Genomic DNA, 22,408 nt, shown 5'->3' with positions numbered 1-22,408 from the left:
CCAGACAGGACAGATCTCTGAAGGGCCCCACTTGATATAACTTGCCAGTTTTACGGTGAACTATGATAGCTACTCGGTCTTTCAACCATTTATCACCCACGTTATAGTAATTTCATCTAAACTTAGGGAAATATGGTCACTTCTAAGAATTTCATGTGGGACTGCACCAAGAGCCTTACTGAAGTCCATATATATATATATATATATATATCCCCTTTACTGCTTTCCCCCTATCCATTAGGCTGGTTACACAGGCAAAAGAGGAAGTTACATTGGCTTGACACCATTTGTTCTTGACAAATCCATGTCGGCTGCTATTATCATGTTTTTGTTCTCTAGGTTTGAACAACTTGCTTGTTGCTCCCTCCCTCCAAAGATTTCAATATACTTTATAACATTTAACAAAGAAACCTTTCAGTACCCTTTTCCCCACACTGAAATGCAAGCACATCTAGGGTGGAACTAGGCATCTGTTTCACAGCACAGAGCGACACTATACAACAGTCTAGGACAGGAAGTGAGGAATATCTTGTCCAGTTGGTACGGCATGGGGTTTTATGGTTTTCTGTTAACCACGGAAGCATTATTCTACTCAGGTTCTTGTTCCCAGTCCCTCACCATAGTGTCTGAGTCCCTTCCAGAAGCATTTTAAGTGTTATGACTAGCATCTGTCACATGGTTCTTTTCTTTCTCCCAGTAGTATTAACCATTTCAGATAGATGGTTCAGTGTTCAGATGTGTCTTAGCAACTCCTAAGAAAACCCTCATAACAGTGAGTAGGAGTTATTGTTTATGCAATATTTTAAAGGTCTTGAAAAATAACTTTCGCCAGTATTTCATGGGAGATGCACATCCTAACTTCATTAAGCAAAGAGCATGTTCTGTTGCATTCATCCCTTTAAAAAACAGTATTTTTTATGTCCCTGTGCATGTCAAAATGCATTATTGTTTAGGTGAAAGACTGGTTTGGCTCTGCTCTGGTGGAGTCTTGCTGCTATTGGAACTTCATTAAAGTTGACCTCTGTGTGCCTTAGATCGCTGGAAAGGAAAGCATAAAATTCTGATATACATTTCGCTTCCCTTGGTTTGTCTCTTTTGTATTTCATTGGCTGGGATGAGTCAGTTTCAGTCCGGTTACTAGTCAGTTTCACTTTCTGGTTCTCTTACACTTAGCATATAGTTGGTTGAATTCACAACACTTTAGAGAAAGGTTTAAATCCAGAAAAACACTTTTCATTGACATTTTTAAAATATCATGGGTACCTTTCCAGAGTAGGTTTTGTAGTTATTTCCACATTAACACTTAGATCCAAAATTAAGAATTTTTTTAAACTAGTTGATGTCCCTTTAATCAGCTGTGTAAAAATGCTCACAGTGCAAATTATCATATTGTGCCATTGTATGCGTGAGACATGCTTTGAAATACCATATGCTGTCCTTGCATTTTCTGTTAACCCTTTATTATTAACCCTGAATATTTTGCCATATTGATGCATACTTGCATGGTAGAACAGTGGTGCAGCTTTGGAAAAGCAAAATGCATCTAGAATGATTATGACTAGTGTTAACTGTTCAGGAAGGGAATTGGGAAAGTTACTCAGACCCTAAGCTTGCTGTCCTCTGGAGACAAAATTGGTTTGCTAAGCTAAAAATTAAATATGAAATATTTTTGAAATTATTTCTGACATTTTCTTTTCCAGTGTTGTATTGAGGTGACTTTCTCATGTGGAATTTACCAACCGATGTTAGCTCAGTGCACGAACAGCGGTGGAGTTGACTAAAAAGCCAAGTAAAGGAGAGAGCGCTTTATGGGTGAGTGAGTTTCTTTTGTTTAAAAACTTTAAAATTTTAAAAGTTCCAACACTGAAGGTCTGAGTGCATGTTTGGAAGCAAATATCTGTCTCTTCTGTGTGACTGAGCTACAACTGTATGTTAAGATCAGGGCATTTCAGCCCAAAGCCTTGATCGTTAGCATGTATCATCCCTGTAGCATATTGTGCATTTCAACATGAAATGTATGTTTTATGAGAGAGGGACCCTTCCTTGAGTGTTGCCATTCACAAACGCTACACATTGCATAACTCAAATGAAGCTGCCTCGGGGGAAGGCGTGTGCGCCAAATGGGTGATTAGCCTCATGTGACGATAGAGTACTTAAAAGAAAAAGTGGCTTAGGACAAAATGGCAAACTGTTACAAAAATGCCATGACGGCTTTGATGTCCACACACATGGAATTTCAGCAGAAGATACTTTCATTCCCATTATATGTTGTGTTGTACTATGTTGGAAAATCATTCCCAGAGAGTATTATCAGTTATGCTGATAATATGCTGGAAGGGCATAACGAGTAGGGTCCCTCAGGGTTCGGTTCTGAGTCTGGTTCTGTTCAATATCTTCATCAATGATTTAGATAATGACATAGAGAGTACACTTATAAAGTTTGCGGACGATACCAAGCTGGGAAGGGTTGCAAGTGCTTTGGAGGATAGGATAAAAATTCAAAATGATCTGGACAAACTGGAGAAATGGTCTGAAGTAAATAGGATGAAATTCAATAAGGACAAATGCAAAGTACTCCACTTAGGAAGGAACAATCAGTTGCACACATACAAATGGGAAATGACTGCCTAGGAAGGAGTACTGCGGAACGGGATCTGGGAGTCATAGTGGATCACAAGCTAAATACGAGTCAACAGTGTAACGCTGTTGCAAAAAAAGCAAAGATCATTCTGGGATGTATTAGCAGGAGTATTGTAAGCAAGACACGAGAAGTAATTCTTCCGCTCTACTCCACGCTGATTAGGCCACAACTGGAGTATTGTGTCCAGTTCTGGGCGCCACATTTCAGGAAAGATGTGCACAAATTGGAGAAAGCCCAGAGAAGAGCAACAAAAATGATTAAAGGTCTAGAAACCATGACACATGAGGAAAGATTGAAAAAATTGGGTTTGTTTAGTCTGGAGAAGAGAAGACTTGAGAGGGAACATAACAGTTTTCAAGTACATAAAAGTTTGTTACAAGGAGGAGGGAGAAAAATTCTTCTTAACTTCTGAGGATAGGACAAGAAGCGATGGGCTTAAATTGCAGCAAGGGCGGTTTAGGTTGGACATTAGGAAAAACTTCCTGTCAGAGTGGTTAAGCACTGGAATAAATTGCCTAGGGAAGTGGTGGAATCTCTATCACTGGGGATTTTTAAGAGCACATTGGACAAACGCCTGTCAGGGATAGTCTAGATAATACTTAGTCCTGCCTTGAGTGCAGGGGATTGTACTAGATGACCTCTCGAGGTCCCTTTCAGTTCTATGATTCTGTGTAGCACAGGGCTTCTGAATCCCTACCTACCAAGCATAACTTATCTTTTATAGAATGGTGGTGATAGGTTTAGGTCATCTCACTGCTTATGATATTTAATTCCTTTGTGATAGAGGTACTTCAACAGCTTGTGACCAGAGATAAATCATCCAAGAAAAAGCAAAGTCACGGTCTCCAAGCAGATCATTCACAGCAGAGGGAAATCTATGCAGCAGATGTTTTCCTCTTCCTTTCATAATCTGCCATCCATCTCCACCTATAGTGGATCTAAGGAAGAGTTAATTGCAGTGGGGAGGGGACATGAATACAGTCTTCTGGTTAGGTAGAGGGAAGGCAGATTCTTGGAGCCGCCAGATTGATGAAGAGAAATGTACAAGCTTGAGTTGACCTTTCTGTTGGTAATAGAAAATATTTCATTATTTATACCTTCCTTGGAAAACTCAGACACCAGTGGCCCAATTTTGACCTCATTTATACTTGTTCGACTGCATTTCATGGAATTTAGGAGAATAATTTTAGGCAGCTTTTGTACGATAGGATTTTTTTTTCGGGGGAACTTTATAGCCCCGGTCCTGCAAACATAATAATAACACCTAGTCCTTATTGTTTTTCATTAATAGATCTGAAAATGCTTTACAAAGGAGCTCATTATCATTTCTCCATTTTTTTTACAATTAGGGAAACTGAGGCACAGGAAGGTGAAGTGACTTGCCCAAGTTCTTCCAGAGGCAGAGCCAGGAATAGAACCCACATCTCCTGAGTTCTGTTCCAGTGCTCTAAATGCTAGACCACAGTGTCTTGACTTGATGTATCAAGTTGACTTTAGGTAGTTCCATATTCTTGGTTTGATTTGCCTTCTTCAGCAATCGAAACAGCTGGCTAATTGTTTTTTGGTTAAGTTTAGCCGCAGTGAAAACTTGCAGTTGCTCAGCTTTTTCCTCACCCTGCATGCAGTTATGCGAAGCATTTGCAGACTCTTTGAAAGGATGGGATGGCAGTGTTTCTTTTAAAAAGACAAAGTCCTGAAACAAACAGGATGTCCTCAGAGACTTTAGAGAGGAAAATAATCCTTAGCACTTCTGTATTGTTCAGCATCTTCAAAGCGCTACGTCACTGTAGACTTGTGCCCTGGGCTGTTAAAATCACTAGTCTTTCTGGATTTCTCCTCAACCCAGATACCTTGCAGGCTACATTTTAGGATGCAGGGGCTGTATTAAGCCTTGTGCTGTGCAGTTCGCTTGACTTTATGAAACGCTATTTCTTGTTATCATAAATATTATGAAATGTTCCTACCTCTGGGTAGGAAATTAGGACAGATGAGCTAACTTCTATCTGGGACACATGTAGAATGGCAGTCACCATAGTATCTAGGCACTGAGTAACTGCCAGCCGACATTTGATACTATTTTGTAAAGGTCAGCAAACCACAATACACAAAGCCCTTTGATTTGGCATATAAAAGAACCTCTGCTTTGTAATTTCCATGTTACCTCGCTTCATGTGGTGCAAAAGTACCCAAGTGAGATGCGTCTTCGAAATACATTAGGGACCTGCAAAATTGAACTGGCGAGAGTTTTTTTTTTTTTATGGCTGGCCAAGCAATTTCTTCATGTGTTTGTGCTATTGATTCATGGCACAGTCTTAACATCCTCATCAAAAGCCTGTATCTTTCCATCCTTTCTCCATGCCTGGGTAGCAGTCCCAGTTTAACACCTTTGGAAATGGTCAGCTGAAAAAGGCTGATCTTTTTCACCCTAAAACTTGCTGTGAATGAGGCACTGTTGTCTATGATGATGGGCTCCCTAGACAAACCTAAGATAAATAGTTTGAGTTAGAGCCTGTACCCTGCAGTTCTGATCTAAGCTATGCCAGAGTCCTGTGACTGTGAGCAAGTCACACACCTCTCTGCCTTAGCTTCCCCATCTGCAAAATGGAGATAACACTTACCTGCCTTACAAGAGCATTATGAGGATTCATTAATGTTTGTAAAGTACTCTGCAATCCTTGTGGGGAAACGAGCTATGTAGGTGCAGGATATTGTTATGATGACAATGGCAGCTCAGTTGTAATTTAGATTTTATAGGTTTGTCGTGGGTATAGTTGTATTAATCCCTCTGGAATTCTAACTACTGTGTCTTGTGTGCTTAAATAGTAGCAATGCGTTGTTTCTCTGGGTGTGTAATAACTATCTTATGTGGACTAATGATTGTAATATTTACATAGCGCCATTCATTCTGACACATCCCAATGCATTTTACGAACTATATGCACATGGCATCACTGAAATGCAGCCACTTCTGGGATGGAGCATGTCAGACAGCATGCTGCATAACTTTGGGGTTGGGGATTTTAGCCAACGACTCTGAGATGAATCTTTAAATTAAGTTCCATGGGATCGTAAATGTCCATGCAGAGCAGGTAGGATTTTAATTTTTATGGTCTTGTTTAAAACATCCCTGCACAGTTAACTTCATGGAACTCAGTGTTATCCCCTTCGAGGTGATGAAGGGCTGAGTTGACTCTGTCAGGATTCAGACCTGTTGATCCAGGGAGTCTAGGAAGTGTTCACAGTTACTGATAAGATCAGTAAGCAGCCCATTTGTGCTGTGGGTCACTGTCTTGAGGAAGTACCTGGTAGTATTTCAGGGTGCTTGTGGGTGGAAGAGTAAAATATATGGTGGTATACTCTGTTTACTGCCAAGCTGTCCTTAGCTTTTTTAAAAATTGTCCGTTACTTAAGGAAGTGTAGCATAAGATTCACTACTGCCTTCTGGAGATGAGCTGATTAGCAGTGGATTGTGTATATTGTCTGATGTTTTCTGCATTAACTGTAGAATTCCAAGAAGGGAATATGGATCAGCCCAGCGGAAGGAGTTTCATGCAAGTTCTTTGTGAGAAATACAGCCCCGAGAACTTCCCATATCGTCGAGGTCCTGGAATGGGGGTGCATGTCCCAGCAACGCCACAGGGATCACCTATGAAAGGTAGGGTTCCTACTGGAGCTGTGCATACAAGGGCTTGAGGGCAGGATCATTTCATCCCATAGCTTGGGGTTCTCAACCTTTTTCTTTCTGCCGTGCCCCACCCCCCCCCAAACACACACACACACACACACACACACACATGCTATAAAAGCTCCCTAGCCCAGCCCAGCTGTACCATGACAACTGTTTTTCTGTATATAAAAGCTAGGGCCAGCATTAGGGGGAAGCAAGCGGGGCAATTGCTCGGGGCCCCACACCAAAGGGGTCGCCGCAAAGCTAAGTTCCTTGGGCTTTGTCTTCAGCGCCGAGTGATGGGGCTCAGTGCCCCGGGCTGAAGTCCCGTGTGGCAGGGCTTTAGCTGTCTGCCCTGAGCTCTAGCGAGTCTAACGCTGGCCGTGCTTGGCAGACCCCCTGAAACCTGCTTGCGGCCCCCTAGGGTGCCCCAGACTCCTGGTTGAGAACCAAGCTTTCCACTCATCCAGGAGGAAGAATCCTACTGAATTACAAAACCAAATAATCACACTTGTGTTGCTGTATGGCTTGTATCACTGTTTAATATGTATACTGCAGTAGGGCCCACAGTCCCCAGTTAGGATCGGGGCACCATATAGATGCACGCTGCTAGCCTGGCATTGTCCACAGCAGCCACTTGAAATTGAACAGGCTTACAGGATTGGATCAAAGGTGCTGGGGCAGGTTTCTAGGCACGAAACTGGGAGCCAAGAACTCTTGATTTGTAGTGCCCAGTCCTCCTCCGTGTCCTCTCTGACTTCGGGACTATTACTTCACCTCCATTTCCTCATCTGTGAAATGCGAACTCCTGCTCATTTTAGTTGCTCAGAGGTTAATTAAAGCTCTTAATTACTGGCAAGGGGATAGTTGCTGAAAAATTAGTTTGACTCTCCCCACCCCACTCTACTGTCAGTTTGAAAGAATCCTGGCCCAAGGTTCTCCTGCCAATAAAGTAAAGCCCTATACAGCACTGAGATCCAGGGACGTAAGCTCTGCCCAGCTTGTCCCTATTTCAGCAATTTTTCAGTGGCTGCAGCAATGTGTATTTGGCACAGGTGTCTTAAACATTTAAAATTGCTCTGGATTCCACCCAGCACAGCTGTTCTGTATTTTCTGGGCCCAATCCAGTAACATGCAGAGTGCCTTCAGCTCTGATTTGAAGTCTATAGCTGTTGAGGGGGTTTAGCACATCACAGGTTTGGGTCCTTGGTCCAGCAGAATCACAATAACTTCAGTCTTTTATGCTATGTTAGGTCGCTTTCCTATTTACTTTGGGATGCCTGTTGGATGCAGACACTAGGGCTACTAAGACATATTGCACCAACATCCTAAAGAAATGCCCCTTTCTCCTTACCCAGTATCCTTACTGCCTTGTGGCCGATCCAGAGATGCATGTCCTCTGGTATAGGCATACTATTACAAACACACACCTGAACTTCCTAGGATCTATAAAATAAAAATCCCTATTTCCAAAGGCTTTAGCTGGAACTGGATCGACTTTGCAACCTTTTATCTAATCTTTCCCCACACTCTGAGGTATTTGGATTTGGTTCACTTTTTATTCAGACAATTTATGGTTTGGGATTTAGCAAACCAGAGCCACCGTTCATTTGTTAAGCTCTTGCCCATCTCTAGTTGTGACTGTAGTTTAAATTCCCATTAGGTTGGTTTGTATCATAAGCAGCCCCAAAGGAGGAAAAAACGAGGAAATTCACTGGATGAAAATGACGATAACTGGGTTTGACAGCAGAGAACAAAAGTCAGAAAATTCAGTCAAGGACAAAATGTACCATATGTCACTCAAAGTTAATCTCAGTAGAGAATCACCTTAACAAAATTTTCAGTGTGCCCTCTTATTTATATAGATTGCTACAGAAGCTAACAAGAGGGTCCCTATCCAGATGGTCTAGGAACCCCTGACATAACTTAAAAATAAATTACAAATAATACGATAATTACAGCTGTGTAGTTTAATATAATTTACCATCTATGAGCTAGGTAACTTCAAATCTCAAATTGAGCTCCAATAATCCCCTACTCTTACAGTTCTTCTCTTGTCCAGTAATTTTAAAATACAGGAGGGAAAAGGGATTAGGGGAAAGAGAGTTTTATGAAGACAATCTCTTATGTTGTGCGTATGATCAGAAGATCTCAAAGTGCTTTACCAGAGTGGGTAAGAAAAAAATTATATTGTGCTTGACACGTGTATAATATGGTACGATTTATCCACATGCTGACTTTCCCTGTTGAAATAGCTTCTTATAAACCAAACATTTTTGGAGAGAATTCTTGGCAGTGGAAATTCCACCATGAGAGGCAGCATAATGTAGTAGTCACAACACAGAACTGGAAGTCAGTTTCTGTTCCTGGCTCTGCTTCTGACGTTTGTGTCTTAGGGCAAGTCACTCTGACCTAAGTTTTCTGAAGTGCTAGGAACCTACAATTACAATTAACTGCAATGGGATGTTTGGGTACTCATCACCTAAGAAAATGAGGCTATTAACTTTTTTTGTGTTTGTTTCCCTCTTGATAAAATAAGCATAATAGCTGCATCACAGTGAAGTTCTATTAAGCAAAGGGACTCTCTCAGGTCAAATTTAAGCCCAGGTTCAGTTGTGTAATGGTATACATCAACCAAGCTTTTATAAAACCTAAGATCAATACAAGCACTACCTTGATTTGTTTTGTAAAAAATTCAGTAGAGGCAGTTTTTTAAACGAACATTCTTTTGCCATATTTGCCACTGAAATTTTGCAGCCTTGTGCTAAAAGTAAAATTGATTAGAAACTGACTGTAAACTAAAATGGAACTGACCCATGTGTTTTCGTTGAGATAGGTGAGAGAAAATGCAAACAGCATAAATCGTGAAATTACTTCCCATTCTTATAATTTTTCCCCATTTTAGCCATCTAAAATGGAGTTGGTAATACACTTATCTGTTTTAAAATGTATGACTTTAACCTGACTTGCTTGGCAAATGTAAATCATTATATAACTACTAAATTATTGATTAATCTTTTCCTTTTGCTGGATTTCTTACTTGTTTGTGTTCTTTGATGAGACTAAGGGATGATCTTCTATAGCTGGAAAAATATGAGGCTGACTGGACGGCATCTTGTTTCTCCCCCATTTCAGATCGCCTCAACCTTCCAAGTGTGTTGGTGTTGAACAGCTGTGGAATAACCTGCGCGGGAGAAGAGAATGAAATTGCTGCCTTCTGTGCTCATGTGTCTGAGCTGGATCTCTCTGACAACAAACTTGACAACTGGCATGAGGTAAAGCGATTATGACTGTGCCTTGCTAAATAGCAGCAATAACTGCTGCTCTCGCTGTATTTATATTGCTAGATATGGGATTTTCTCAGTCATTTCAAAGTAGGTAAATGTGTCCATTATAGAGTGTTGTAGTTCACATTTGAAGATCATATTTGTTGCTCTGTAGCTGTCAAAGTAAATAAACTTGATCGCTATGCCACATTCAGGGTATGTCTACATTCGAAATGCTACAGCGGCACAGCTGTAGTGTAGACACTTACTACAGCAATAAGAGGGGTTCTTCTGTCAACATAGTAAAACCACGTCTCTGAGAGGCAGTAGCTGGGTTAACAGAAAATTTCTTCCATCGACCTAGCGGTGTCTGTGCTGGGGCTTACGTCAGCATAATTACATCCCACAGGGCATGACATTTTTCATAGCCCTGAGTGGTGTAGTTAAGCCAACCTGACTTCATAGCATAGACCAGCCCTCAGGCATTTAACTCACTTTCCTTAGTAATTTCTGAACTCGTCCTGCAGGTGAGAAATATACTTTCCTTCAGTGCAAAGCATTGGAACCATCATTCCATGCACCTAAAGGTTAATGAGGAATATGGATCACTAACAGAAGGAGTGCAATCAAGAGGGTTTGAGCAGAGGACTGGCAGCTGAGACTCCTGAGTCCTATTCCCAGTTCTGCCACTGATCCTGTATGATTTGGGAAAGTTAGAAATCCTCTCTGTGCTTCAGATTTCTCCTCTTCAAAACAGGATTAATAATACTCGTCTACCTTACAGGGGTCTTGTGAGATTTAATTAATTAAGGCTTGTAAAGGGCTTCGAGGTGCTTGGATGAAATGCACGACATAAATGCAATATAGTAGTAGTAGACTAATTAGAGTACATTAAACTGTCTTGTGTCCTCACCGGCTCACGCTCTGCTTTTATACCACTGTTCATTACTGGAAATCGACATGAAAAAAGCTGAACTGAAACCTAACCTTATTTTAAAAAAAAAATTATCTTAAATTAGTTCCTAATCACAAGTGGATATAGTATTGATGTAAGTCTTCTGACCACAGAAGAGATCTGCTAGGCCAGGGACGGCATAGGCTTTCCCATGCTGCTTTTTGCTCAGTGCTTACCTGGAGGGGCCCTTTCTGTGCGTTAGGATAGGAGTTCAGTTTCCATGGGGCTTGTTCAGAGTCTATGGCGACTGCCAATTTTAGAGTCCGTTTGTGCTAGCTGTGATGATGATCTTGTGGTGGTGTTCACTAGGAACAGGAGTGAGAGCGCCAGCAGCTCATTTTATGTTGACCCCTGAAAGTCCACCACTTGGTAACTTAGTTTCTATCACTCTGGTCTGTTTGAGTGCTTATTTGTGGTTGTGCTCATTTTAGTTGTGAAACATGTTCTAAAGGCCTTAATCAGTTGAAAGGCATGTACATCCATTCACCATCTCCCCCAGATGGTGCTCCCTATGCCTGTTTTCCCATTTATACAGCCTGCTCCTCTGCTACAGTTCCCCCAAGTCATTTGCATCACCCACTTCTTCACACCCAATCACATGCCCCTTAATATATTCTGCGCCCTCGATACATATATCCCAGCTGTCCCCTTTTTCTAACCATTCACCCTAACTCCAAGCTACGCACATACGCACCTGATACATGCCAACGGAATAGCTAGCCCCAAGCACTGTTACATGTATGTTTGGATTGAATTCATAACCTTTCAACTCCAGCACCATGTGAGTAAGAAAGCTGGTACTGCCATAGATTAATGGAATCTAATAAGGAATCCATTGTGCATGTACAATGAAATTCTATCAGCCTTTTATTTTAGGCAAAATTATGTGGTCTCTTCCTGGTGGGGAACAGTGGAAAAACTGAGCAACTGATCTGTGTAACAATCATACGCTTGAGGGACATGCTCTTGCTTCTCTCTGCCTAGAGAAAGGTCCAGCAGCCTTCTAAGATGCAGGCTTCTGTGACTTGCTATTTCTTAGGCAGGTATTCAGGTGGACTTTCTGATCTCTCCCAAGGGATATGCTTTCCCTTATCAAGCTACCGTCAGAGTGTAATTAAATGAACTGTTGAGGTGAATGTGCAATTAGCCAATCAGTTGAGATCAGTGAATAGTTTAAGTATGAATTACAGATAGCTATCTAAAAGCCTTTTTTTTTTTTTCTTTTTTTTTGTATCCATATAATTTCTTTGGCTCACAATCCTGCTGGAGGATCCCTTTCTACAAGATGGAATATTATTGAATGAGGTCTGATTACCTCCTGATACGCTTCTTTCTCTTGTTTTTTTTTTCTCTCCCCCACTAGGTCAGTAAAATTGTGTCAAATGTTCCTCACTTGGAGTTTCTAAACCTGAGTTCCAACCCTCTGAATTTGTCAGTTTTAGAGAGAACATGTGCTGGATCTTTCGCTGGTGTTCGCAAACTGGTGCTAAACAACAGCAAAGCTTCCTGGGAAACAGTCCATACAATACTGCAGGAACTACCAGAGTAAGCGTGGGGAGCATGGTATGGAAGGAGAAGTGCCCACTGCATGCAGACAAAGCTCAGAGCAGGAAAGGTTGCTGGGTGGGGGTGAGTGGGCTGAGCAGAGGAATGGGATTTAGTTTCTTTGGGACTTGGAAGGGTTTAACTCTTGCCATTGGGCCAACTGAATGTTTTATTGCATTTCTGTATCTGAACTTGCATAGAGCTTTGCATAGGTGCATACGCACATTGAATAAATCTATATACTGGCATGAATTAATGATTATGGCCTTGATGATGCAGCATGTGACACTCTTTTCCACTCAGCCACGACCGAGTGAATGCAATGCACCGTGCTAATGGCTTTTGGCTGGGACATAAATCTGAGGTCCTGGTCAATTGTCATTAAAGATCTCATCACACTTTTCATGTGTTAATCTCAGGGTCCTGTCCAGTTTCCACCTTGACAGTGGCACTCTGCCTCCCTGAAATGCCTTTTCAATTGGATACCAGATTCCTCTTCATGCAAATTTGTAAAGAAATCTATTATTACAGTATTCTGCTTAACCAGTACACCCTTAATTGAGACAGCCACTTTGTTCCCAGGAAACCAATTTAGCCTACTGATAGCTAACAGTAATGATTGCTGCTTAAATGGGACAATGGTAGCATAAATTCTGTCTAATAGAGACATGTTCGGCCATTGCCAACGTAGTCTGAGAAAGATTTAATCAGATGTGAAATTTTAAGTTCCAGTCTTAATACAGAAAGGTGGTAAATATTAAAATAAAAAAAATCCACTGAGCATTATTTTTATTCCAATTTCTTTATTCAGTACAATATTTCATTTTAAATGTCTTTAGTCGGTTTCCTTTTTTGTTGGCCTCTTATTTGGGATGGAAGGCTGCTTATCAGAGTCTTTTCCCAGTTAAAGGGATTCACCATTATTATTATTTATTTTGTCGTGCCTTATTTAAAGCAGTTAGGTAGCATTGCTGTCATCTGACAAATGCACACCACCTTTCACCCTAAAAGTAGTCATGTGAGTGGTGGATGACTTTTGGCCAGGAGCTCGGGGTTATAGTGTGTACAGTCTTTAATGTTCCTGGGGTTCATTTTAAATCTCTTTTACAACCTCCATGACTTTGGTGATGGGAATGTCCATAAATGTAATATATGTGACTGAGTTTTCAGCTTCCACTTGCACAGTGTTGAGCCCACCCACGCCCAAATCGGTGCAAGGTGCAAACATTGCTAAAAAACAGCATGCTTGTTCAAGCCCTTTTGCACGTGGTGTTTTCACCTGCAACACCTATTTGTTGGCCTTGGCCAATGATTTTGTTGGGTATAAACTCTTAACATTTCTTTATGTGCATGTGTTAACCGTTTAAAGGTTACTTGTGAAACTATTCCAAAGAGTTGTCAGAACTTTTAGTGGGTACTGGCACCAGTGGAGTACATGCACAAATCTGCATGCTCACAAATGGTGTCTAAGTAGAGGCCTGGCTGAAAATATACTCTGGAGTTTGAAGCACTTTGGTAGCCATCTAGCTGAAAGATGCTATAGGAAATCCTGTCTACACTGAGGTTTCAGAGCGTGCTGGAGCCCTTCATGTTTAAGTAATTCTTGAAAACTGTGTGTACAGGGGCTTCTAAGTAAGACCGTTACAATTTAACAAGAAGCCTTCAAGTAAGAGCATATTTCTTTCTGTGTGCAGCTTGGAGGAGCTCTTCCTGTGCCTTAACGACTATGAAACAGTGTCTTGTTCTCCAGTTTGCTGTCAGTCTCTCAAATTACTCCACATAACTGACAATAATCTTCAAGACTGGACTGAAATCCGAAAGCTCGGAATTATGTTTCCATCACTGGACACGCTTGTCCTGGCCAACAATCACCTGACAACCATTGAAGAATCAAATGATTCTTTGGCAAGGCTGTTCCCTAACCTGCGATCCATCAGCTTGCACAGATCAGGTGAGGTACTGAAAGCAGCATGTTCTTTATATTCCATGTGTAAATGATAATGCCTGATCTAAACCTTTGCTTTGGCAGAGGGGCGGAGTAATATTCTCATTTTGGTGCAAATTGAAACCTGTGCTTTAACAGGGTGGGGAGAGGTATGTTATTTTGCTAGTGGCGTCCTACATCTTTGCTAGAAATGAGCAGTTTGCAATCAGTATTGCTTCCTGCTGGCTACTTGTGTGTGAAGCAGATCAGAGAAGGTGGGGAAAGCACAAGCCTGTACAGTAGAATATCCTTGTTAGACTTCTGGGTAGCATAAACTTATTGGACATACTAGTGCCAGAAACTACAGTCGTTTTTGGTCTTGTCTACCCCAGCTTTTAAACAAAGTCGGAAAGCTCTTCATAAATGCAGCCCAAGCAGGTCTGTAATATAAGCTGTCTGGCTAGTGTGGTAGGTCACTAACTGGGCTAGAGAAAGGTCTAACGCAAGTCATACTCCCTCTAACCCCAAACCACACTACATGTGACCCTGATTTAAGGTTTAGGAATAACATTGAAGCTCTATTTCCTAGTGGTGCTGATCTGAGAACACACAAACAGATTCCAGTCTGATAACTTGAGAAACATGTGAGGAGAAGACGATAAACAAGACATCTGCCTACCCGTTTCTGTTTCTTTTGGCTTTTTCTGCCACTTCTGGCGCTTTCTCGCTCTCTAAACAATGGTTCAGACTAAAGTGTCGACCTGCTGCTGTCATTCACACGCAAGTACACAAGATTCACTACAGTAGTTGAGCTGCCATCCTGATGAGGACAAACCACTGATGGCAGTAATGAAAAACACAACTTTGCTATGGATTCCAAAGGTTGGCAGGTATTCTGTGCTCTCCAGCCACCGTGTTTTCAGGAAGAATAAGTCAGAGTAGTTTGGAATGTCAGTGACTGAGGAGCCAGTTTGCATTCTGAGGCTAGGTTACAGTTTAATCAACCTCTAGACCCAGCGTCCACTTACAGGCGCACACGTTTTTATGTGCATTACTGGAGCACGCACAGGGAATCAAGTAGAGCAAACCCCATCTCCTGTGTTTAGATGTTAGATTCTTTAGCTGTACGTATGGAAGATGGTGTGCCAGAAGCTTTGGCGTAGGCCTCCTTACAAATATGCCCCAGATACTTTTCTCATCCGAAAGCTGAGGCTGGAGAAGCAACTGGCATAGCAGTGAACACACTTTGTACCTCCAAGCCCCAATGATGGGTAGCTATGGGACAGATCACAGGTGCTAAATGCCGTTTGACTTCCATCTCCCAGATGTGCATGCTTCATTAGCTGAATTTGGAAAACCTTGGAATAAAGTGCTGTGTAAAAAAAATCTGTTCAATTATAGCGGTTTTCCTAGCGTTTGTTTCATCTGCTCATTCTCAAGAACTCTGCCATGGATTTCCTGGTGAGTTTTTGTTCCAGTTTGGCTGCCTGATAATCACCAGCAGTCATGGGCCTTTTTCCTCTCCCTAACTTATTAGAATCAATGCACATGTTAAAGACTCTAGTATAGATTCACTTAATGCATTATTGTAGTTGTTGTTGGTTTATTATAGAGAGCCATGGAGGGACTGAAGTATTAATAAAGCCCCTTTCACAGATATCAACATGCTATCCAATGTAAGCTCCAGGCAGTATCTAAGGTGCCACAAGTACTCCTCGTTCTTTTTGCTGATACAGACTAACACTGCTACCACTCTGAAACCTGACACCGTTTAGTAAAACTGCAGCTAACTACAGGAAAATAAACCTTTTAAATCAGACTTGAAAAATGCTGAGTCATTGAGAGGAGCATCCTGTGGGAGGCAGTTTTGCTGGGATGGAACCAGACGTTCAGCCCCGTTGGATGCTATGCAGTACATTGATCTGAGCAGCCCCTGGGTGAACAGAAAGCCGAATGAGGACATAACCGTGAATTAAATCACACGTGGAGGGGGGAACTTGGGGTATGGAGAGTTCTTGAAAACTGATCATTTAAAATCTTCTCCACAGCCGCTGGAGTTGTCAAAGTAACTATCTAAATAAGGGCATGACATGGAGTGAAAAGGTGTCAAATAGATTAAATGCACCACTGTATTTTGGATAGCTTTGGTAATTCGTTAGTTGAATTGAGACTACTGTTTGAAAGAATGTCGCCATGGTTCACTGGTGAAATAACAGTTATGGCTACTGCTGCAAGATCCCATATCTTTCAATTTTCTGGAGGATGAATAGTTGATAGTGATGTGGTCTTATTCACACCCTAATGTAAGTGAATTAAAGCATTAGACCATACACTTCTGGGTTTATTACTCATTCCTCTGCCTACTTTAAATCATTTTTTTTAAGCCTTGTTTCTGCCTGTCCCAGTCTAATTCTTGCTGTTCCTGCCCCTGCAACAGCTATTGTCTATTGATATTACTGAGGCTTTTGCATATTAAATATTGATGAACTTGGTCCTGCTTAAACCTGCTTCTTGTCTTGCTGGCTGCTGTGGTTTAGCAGAGATCTCCAGTGATTTCCAGTGATTTGAAGGTGATTGGTTTTCACAGGAGTTGTGATGGAACATCTCAGTGTGGGATGATGGGAGTTCAAGCAGATTTTCTTAGAGTGGACACCTCCAGCAGTATAAATAAGCTGTTTCCTTTTCAAATGCAATTGCCTCTAACTGTTCGCTTTCTCCCAGGCGCAGTAGCATTCTGACCTGCAAAGGCCAGGTTCTTGGCAATAGTTTAATTAGAGGATGAATATGACCCAGTTACCTGTCAATCATTTTCTGCTATCACCACCAGCTGAGTGGTCCACAGGTAGAAGCGGGAAGGGTTTTGAGCCAGTATCACAAGCTGTTACTTCTATCTCTGTGCGTGTGGTATGCACTCATGGCTGACTTCATTACCCAGGGAATGTATTTTAATAGCAAGTTGACTTGACAAGGATATTACACTTGAAATGGAAGAAGGGGACAAATATTTCTCTTCAATATGCCCCGCTACACAAAGGAATTGCAATTCTGGTCTGAATGATTACTTACCTTCTGAGACCACTGCAGTCCCTGGAACAACAGAAGTGTCTGACCTTTACTTAATTACCTGACTTGGGTTTGCTTTAATTTTTTAGAGATGCTGATTTCCTTTTATCTATTATAGTGGTGAAAACGTCCCACCAATTTCTAATAGAAGCGTGTAATACTTGGTATGCTAGACTTAACAGCTAGACCGTGCATGTAAGAAGCATCTATCTTCTGCCACGGCAAAAGGAAACAAAGATAAGCATCAGAGTTAATCTTGAACACACAAGCAAATAGATTGTCACCTGATCCCCAGCTTTCCTCACAACTTTGCTTCAATTCTCAGAACCCAGCACAGATTTGCAGAAAGCTCATGGGAATAGGATACCTGCAGGTCACAAGTTCAAATCCAGACCTAGCTTGGTGTAGACTCTGAAATATACCATTTGATGGCTGCTTGGTGATCCCTGAAGTGACACAAGTCTGGCTTCAGCGGTACTAACCAGAGTCCTTTTTATTGAAATAGCCATAATAAGTTATGCTAATTGTCATTCAGCCAAGATGCCAGGGACTGAATAGGCCATGGAGATTGAACTCCCCTCTCAGAGATTGTCCCTCCAGACTGGTAGGACAGCATGGGTGAGCTAGTGCTGCTCCTTCATGTCCATGAATAAAGGAATTCAGTCTCTAGCATTTCACCGGCAATGCACTGACTTGTCAAACAAACGTAGATTGTCATTCTCCTGTTGAGATCCATGAAATAGTGTTAGGGTCAACTCGTATGCTAAATAACACACTCATAAATGGATGATAAAATGAACGAATTGGCTACACCTGTCTTGTGTGACCTTTGATATATTGTATATGCTGTATGTGTATGTGTCTTTAAACAGCTCATTTCTTAAAGCAGGTCTGCATTGCTGGGAAGACATTGACAAACTAAACTCTTTCCCCAAGCTTGAGGAAGTGAGATTGCTTGGAATCCCTCTTCTGCAGTCCTACACCACCGAAGAGCGCAGGAAGCTGTTAATAGCCAGGTCTGATGTTTCAGTTTGCTCTGCTCAGTAAAACATACTGCACAATTTTGGGTGGGAAATGAGGTGAAGTGTTTGTTAGGGGCACTGCTGATTCATGTGGTATGGATGCACTTGATGATTACCTATTCTGCTCATTTCCTCTGGGGCACCTGGCATTGGCTACTGTCGGAAGACAGGATACTGGGCTAGATGGACCTTTGCTCTGACCCAATATGGCCATTCTTATGTAATGTTAGCTGCGAAAGGACTTGGAACTTCTGCAGAATGAGAAGGGGACATGGAAGTGGAAATAGTCTAAATAGAAGGCTCCCATCATAGACGTTAGTCTGTCAGGAACAGTGGGTACTAGTCCAAAGACTATTGACTTTAAAATGGGTCTTGAAGCAGGCCCTCAAAACAATTAGGTTATTTAGGATTATCTCAAATCTCTGAATAATACAGTCTTATTTGTCCATTACAAATTCTAAATACTTGTTTCAACAGATACAGAATCCGCATCACTGGATATTTCCAAGTTAGACGCTCTATTGGGGAAATGTTTGTTGTATTGCTTTTCTATTTGTACAGTAAATATTGCTTTGAGAATGTTTCCACATTTCCAATCTCTCGTGTTTTAAATAGAACATTTAGTATGTGATAAAAGGGTAGCATCAAGGTCATGAAAACTGAGATTATGCCTCCTGGGGTCCCTCATTTCCAGTGGGTGGGATACCTGCCTGTTCAGGAAGGTGGGTAAGATTCTTGATTGGGTGTGCCCTAAAGGGTTAAAATGTGTAGCAACCCCTTTTGGTGTGAGTGAACTAAGTGCAATTACATATGCTATACTATATTACTATAAACCAATAATATACTGCAGAATAGTGCGTATTACTGTGTACCTGTTACAGCTGGTAGAAAAACACTGTGTAAATATCCATGGAATATTTTGGATGAAACAAAGTTTTCAATTTGTTTGATGAAAAACAAAAAATTCCAAAAACTGAAAACCAATCACCCCCTCATCTAAAAAGGTGGGAGAGGGAAATAGAAAATTGTAATTTTTTTTTTATTTCCAATAACTGATTTTTTTTTTAATTGTATGGGACATTTTTGAGCAAAATGAGAAAAAAATTCAAAAATTGCCCAAAAAAACCAAGAAAAGTTTCCATGAAAGTGTTGATCAGCTCTAATTAATACCTGCAATACACTGACCCATATTAACATACTGTACTATTTTATTAAAAGGAAATTTATATCCTGATTAGAGCACAAACTGAACCTTAATTGAAGGAACATGAATCTCATGCAGTTTCTCCATTGGATGTGGGAGGCAGTGGCTTAAATTTTGAGAAGTACCTAATGCTTCTGGGGGACCAATTTGAGATACCTTAAAGGGGCCCTATTTTCAAAGGGTGGGTGGTAGGCTGCTTTCATGTGTCTCAAGTGAGGCACCCAAAAATCATTAGTCACTTTTGAAAATTTAGGTTGGTGATTCTAATGCTTAATCCTGGGGGTCAGGACTCCTGGATTGCATTCCTGGCTCTGCCACTGAGTCATGGTGCTTGGGTAAGCTACTTAAGTTCTCCATGCCTCAGTTTCACCATCAGTACAATGGGTATAGTAAGAATGTACTTATCTTTCAGGTAAATAACAAATGTTTGAAAAATGATTTGAAATCCTCTGATGGGTAGGCACTAGAGAAGTGCTAACTATTTATTATGTATGCACAGAAATAAAAATGTAGTCAAATGATGCATAATTCTAATTACTGTCCAAGACACTGCATAGTACTTTGAGAGCAAGGTTTTGGGATCGAAGCTATGCGGCCCTGAGGATAAAATCACATGCTGCTGTTGGCTCTAGAGTCTTGCTAATCATCGTGGCTAGGTTTTCGTACCCTCATTAACAGTGTTCCTCGGTGTATTCGTGCAGATTGCCGTCTATCATCAAGCTTAATGGGAGTGTCATTACCGATGGGGAGCGAGAGGACTCTGAGCGATTCTTCATTCGGTATTACCTGGACTTCCCGCCAGAGGAAGTCCCATTCAGGTACGAACTTCAGAGCTGGAATTCAGAGAGAGCGCAGTGCACAGGAAAGGAGAATGATGTTCACTAGACAGTTCGAAAGTGTGTCTTACAGCTGAGAAATGACACTGGAAATCAGGTCTGGGCCTTGTAACACCAAAAAATTCCTTACCCTCCTACCATCCTTTCCTCCCTCAGTCCATATTAATTGATCTTCTCACCACACTCCTCCGTGGGGTGTGTCTGATATCTTACTGATTCACTACTGTGTCAGATCCAGCCTTAAACTGTCCCTTCCAAGGGCTGTTCGACTGTTCTGTCCGTGATCCTCATTGCCTCTTCTAGGCAACCCCCACTGCCATCTCAGTAATCCCCCTGCATCCTGGAGTCTCTTGAAGCCCGTATTAATACTCTCTGGTACCAAAACAAAATGGCTAATCCTCGTGCCCTCTGTTGGGTAGAATGTACATAGGGATAAAAGCTTTCCCTCTTCTAAAAACTCAGAACACAAGTTTGTGTGGGTTTTTTGCCAAAAACAATATGCTCCGTTATCTGATGTCAATAAACAAATTAACTTTGATAGCACCTGTGTGATCAGTAGACTTTGATACCTATATGTGTTTACTGCTTCTTAATGGAATGAGGAAGGTTCGATCAAGCATCAAGTCATTGCTCCTAGTACTTTGCATTGTATCCAGAGACCTAGTGCATTTTACAGACTATGAAGCCTCACAAATCCCTTCCCTGAGATAAGGAAGTAGATGAGTAAACTGAGGTACAGAGAACTCAGGTGACACAATGGGTCACACAGGGAGTTGGTTGCAGAGCTGAGAACAGAATCCAGGCACCCGGACGGTCGGTCCCATACTTAACTACTAGGCAAAACTGCCTTAAAACAGTTCTGCAGTCTTAACCTACCTGTGCAATCACTACATCAGAAGGGTCGATTCACAAATGACCCTGAGGGTGTTTTGGGAGGGGCAGGAGATAGTACTAAAAGAACTAAACAGTTTCTTGCATGCAGCCTCTGAATGACTTCCGTGAAAGGGATCCCTGTTTAAATACTACAGTGATGGGTGCCTTATGTGTAATTAAATGATAAATTAATGAGAGAAGGAGAATTGGGTTTAGACTCAATTATACATCAAGCTTCTATGAAGATTGCAAGCTTTGCGGTAGGGACTGTGTTCTCCTATGTGTTTGTGCGCACCTGGCACAGTGAAACGGATTCTAGTTGGGTCCTCTGGATGCTGTCACAGTCTGAAATAGTAATAATCATCTAACTCCTGTAAAGAGGATTTAGATTTAGGGTGGAAGCTTTACTGAGCAACTTGCTATCTCTCTACAGTATCTGTGTAAGACTTAACGTGAAGATGAAAGAAATGTGTGTCCCCTCCAGTTCCTGGCCTTTAAAGACCATTGCATCCATCTTCCTGATCAATGAGCTCTTTGTCTGAATGCCTTCATCCCTACAGCTTCTCTGAGAGACTTGTGCAGCTTTAAAGGCTGTTTTTCCACTCCAGAGCGCTTGTGTGCCTTTTCAGACCATGCTACAGATGGCTGAGGTGTCTCCAATGCTGAGTTCAGGTTTCACTTCCAGGACCATTGTACCCCCATCCCCTCCCCCGACACATACCTGGTGTCCCTTGTTTCTGAAGTGAATTTTCTTACCTCTCTCACCTCCCGCCCCCAAGTCTGGCATCTGCTCTCAAACCTGTCTTTAAAGTCCGTTCCTAGTTAGATCAAGAGCAGCTGTAGCTGATTAATTGGCAGGGATGCAGTCTGCCTTGCTCATACAGGGATCCTGGAAATTCTGCCAAAAACAGCTGAGCTGGACATGTCTGTACATGAAAAGCTTGCAAACAGAAATGTCTCTCTTGGCTAGATAACAGGATACACCTCTCTGTAAAGAAAATGGTATTCTGTCTCTTTAAATCAGTCCAGTTGCATTGTAAGTATTCACAGCCTACATGCTGCATGAATTGGAAAAGGAGTGAAATGTATAGTAGAACTTGCAATCCTTCAGTGGCTTGTGTTAAAACTAAGGCCTGCTTCTTGAGTGACACCTCTGGTTGGTGGATTTCTAATGAGTTACGTGCTTGTCTGGGCCACTGTTCATACATAAAAAGAAAAGGAGTACTTGTGGCACCTTAGAGACTAACAAATTTCTTTGAGCATAAGCTTTCGTGAGCTACAGCATCCGATGAAGTGAGCTGTAGCTCACAAAAGCTTATGCTCAGATAAATTTGTTTGTCTCTAAGGTGCCACAAGTACTCCTTTTCTTTTTGCGAATAGAGACTAACACGGCTGCTACTCTGAAACCTGTT

The 22,408-nt window shown here is 41.6% G+C and overlaps 1 protein-coding gene across 4 annotated transcripts in view; it reads left to right on the top strand.

Annotated features, from left to right (window-relative positions):
• The window catches only part of LOC102939157 (tubulin-specific chaperone cofactor E-like protein), a 98,180-nt gene that overhangs the window by 1,837 nt on the left and 73,935 nt on the right, over window positions 1-22,408 (top strand). For 2 of the 4 annotated variants that reach the window (XM_037882211.2, XM_037882210.2), the window contains exons 2-8: window positions 1,701-1,812; window positions 6,147-6,296; window positions 9,444-9,583; window positions 11,893-12,074; window positions 13,769-14,025; window positions 17,951-18,077; window positions 19,989-20,105. In XM_037882211.2, the coding sequence (XP_037738139.1) occupies window positions 1,809-1,812; window positions 6,147-6,296; window positions 9,444-9,583; window positions 11,893-12,074; window positions 13,769-14,025; window positions 17,951-18,077; window positions 19,989-20,105 (977 nt within the window). In that variant the 5' untranslated portion in view covers window positions 1,701-1,808. Of the gene's footprint in view, window positions 1-697; window positions 773-1,700; window positions 1,813-6,146; window positions 6,297-9,443; window positions 9,584-11,892; window positions 12,075-13,768; window positions 14,026-17,950; window positions 18,078-19,988; window positions 20,106-22,408 lie in introns of all 4 variants that reach the window. The other 2 variants (XM_043534170.1, XM_043534169.1) reach the window with 2 other exon arrangements.

This window comes from Chelonia mydas, chromosome 22 (assembly GCF_015237465.2).
Source record: "Chelonia mydas isolate rCheMyd1 chromosome 22, rCheMyd1.pri.v2, whole genome shotgun sequence".
NCBI lineage: Eukaryota > Metazoa > Chordata > Testudines > Cheloniidae > Chelonia > Chelonia mydas.
The sequence above is the reverse complement of the archived record's forward strand: the minus strand, read 5'-3'. Positions and strand labels throughout refer to the sequence as shown.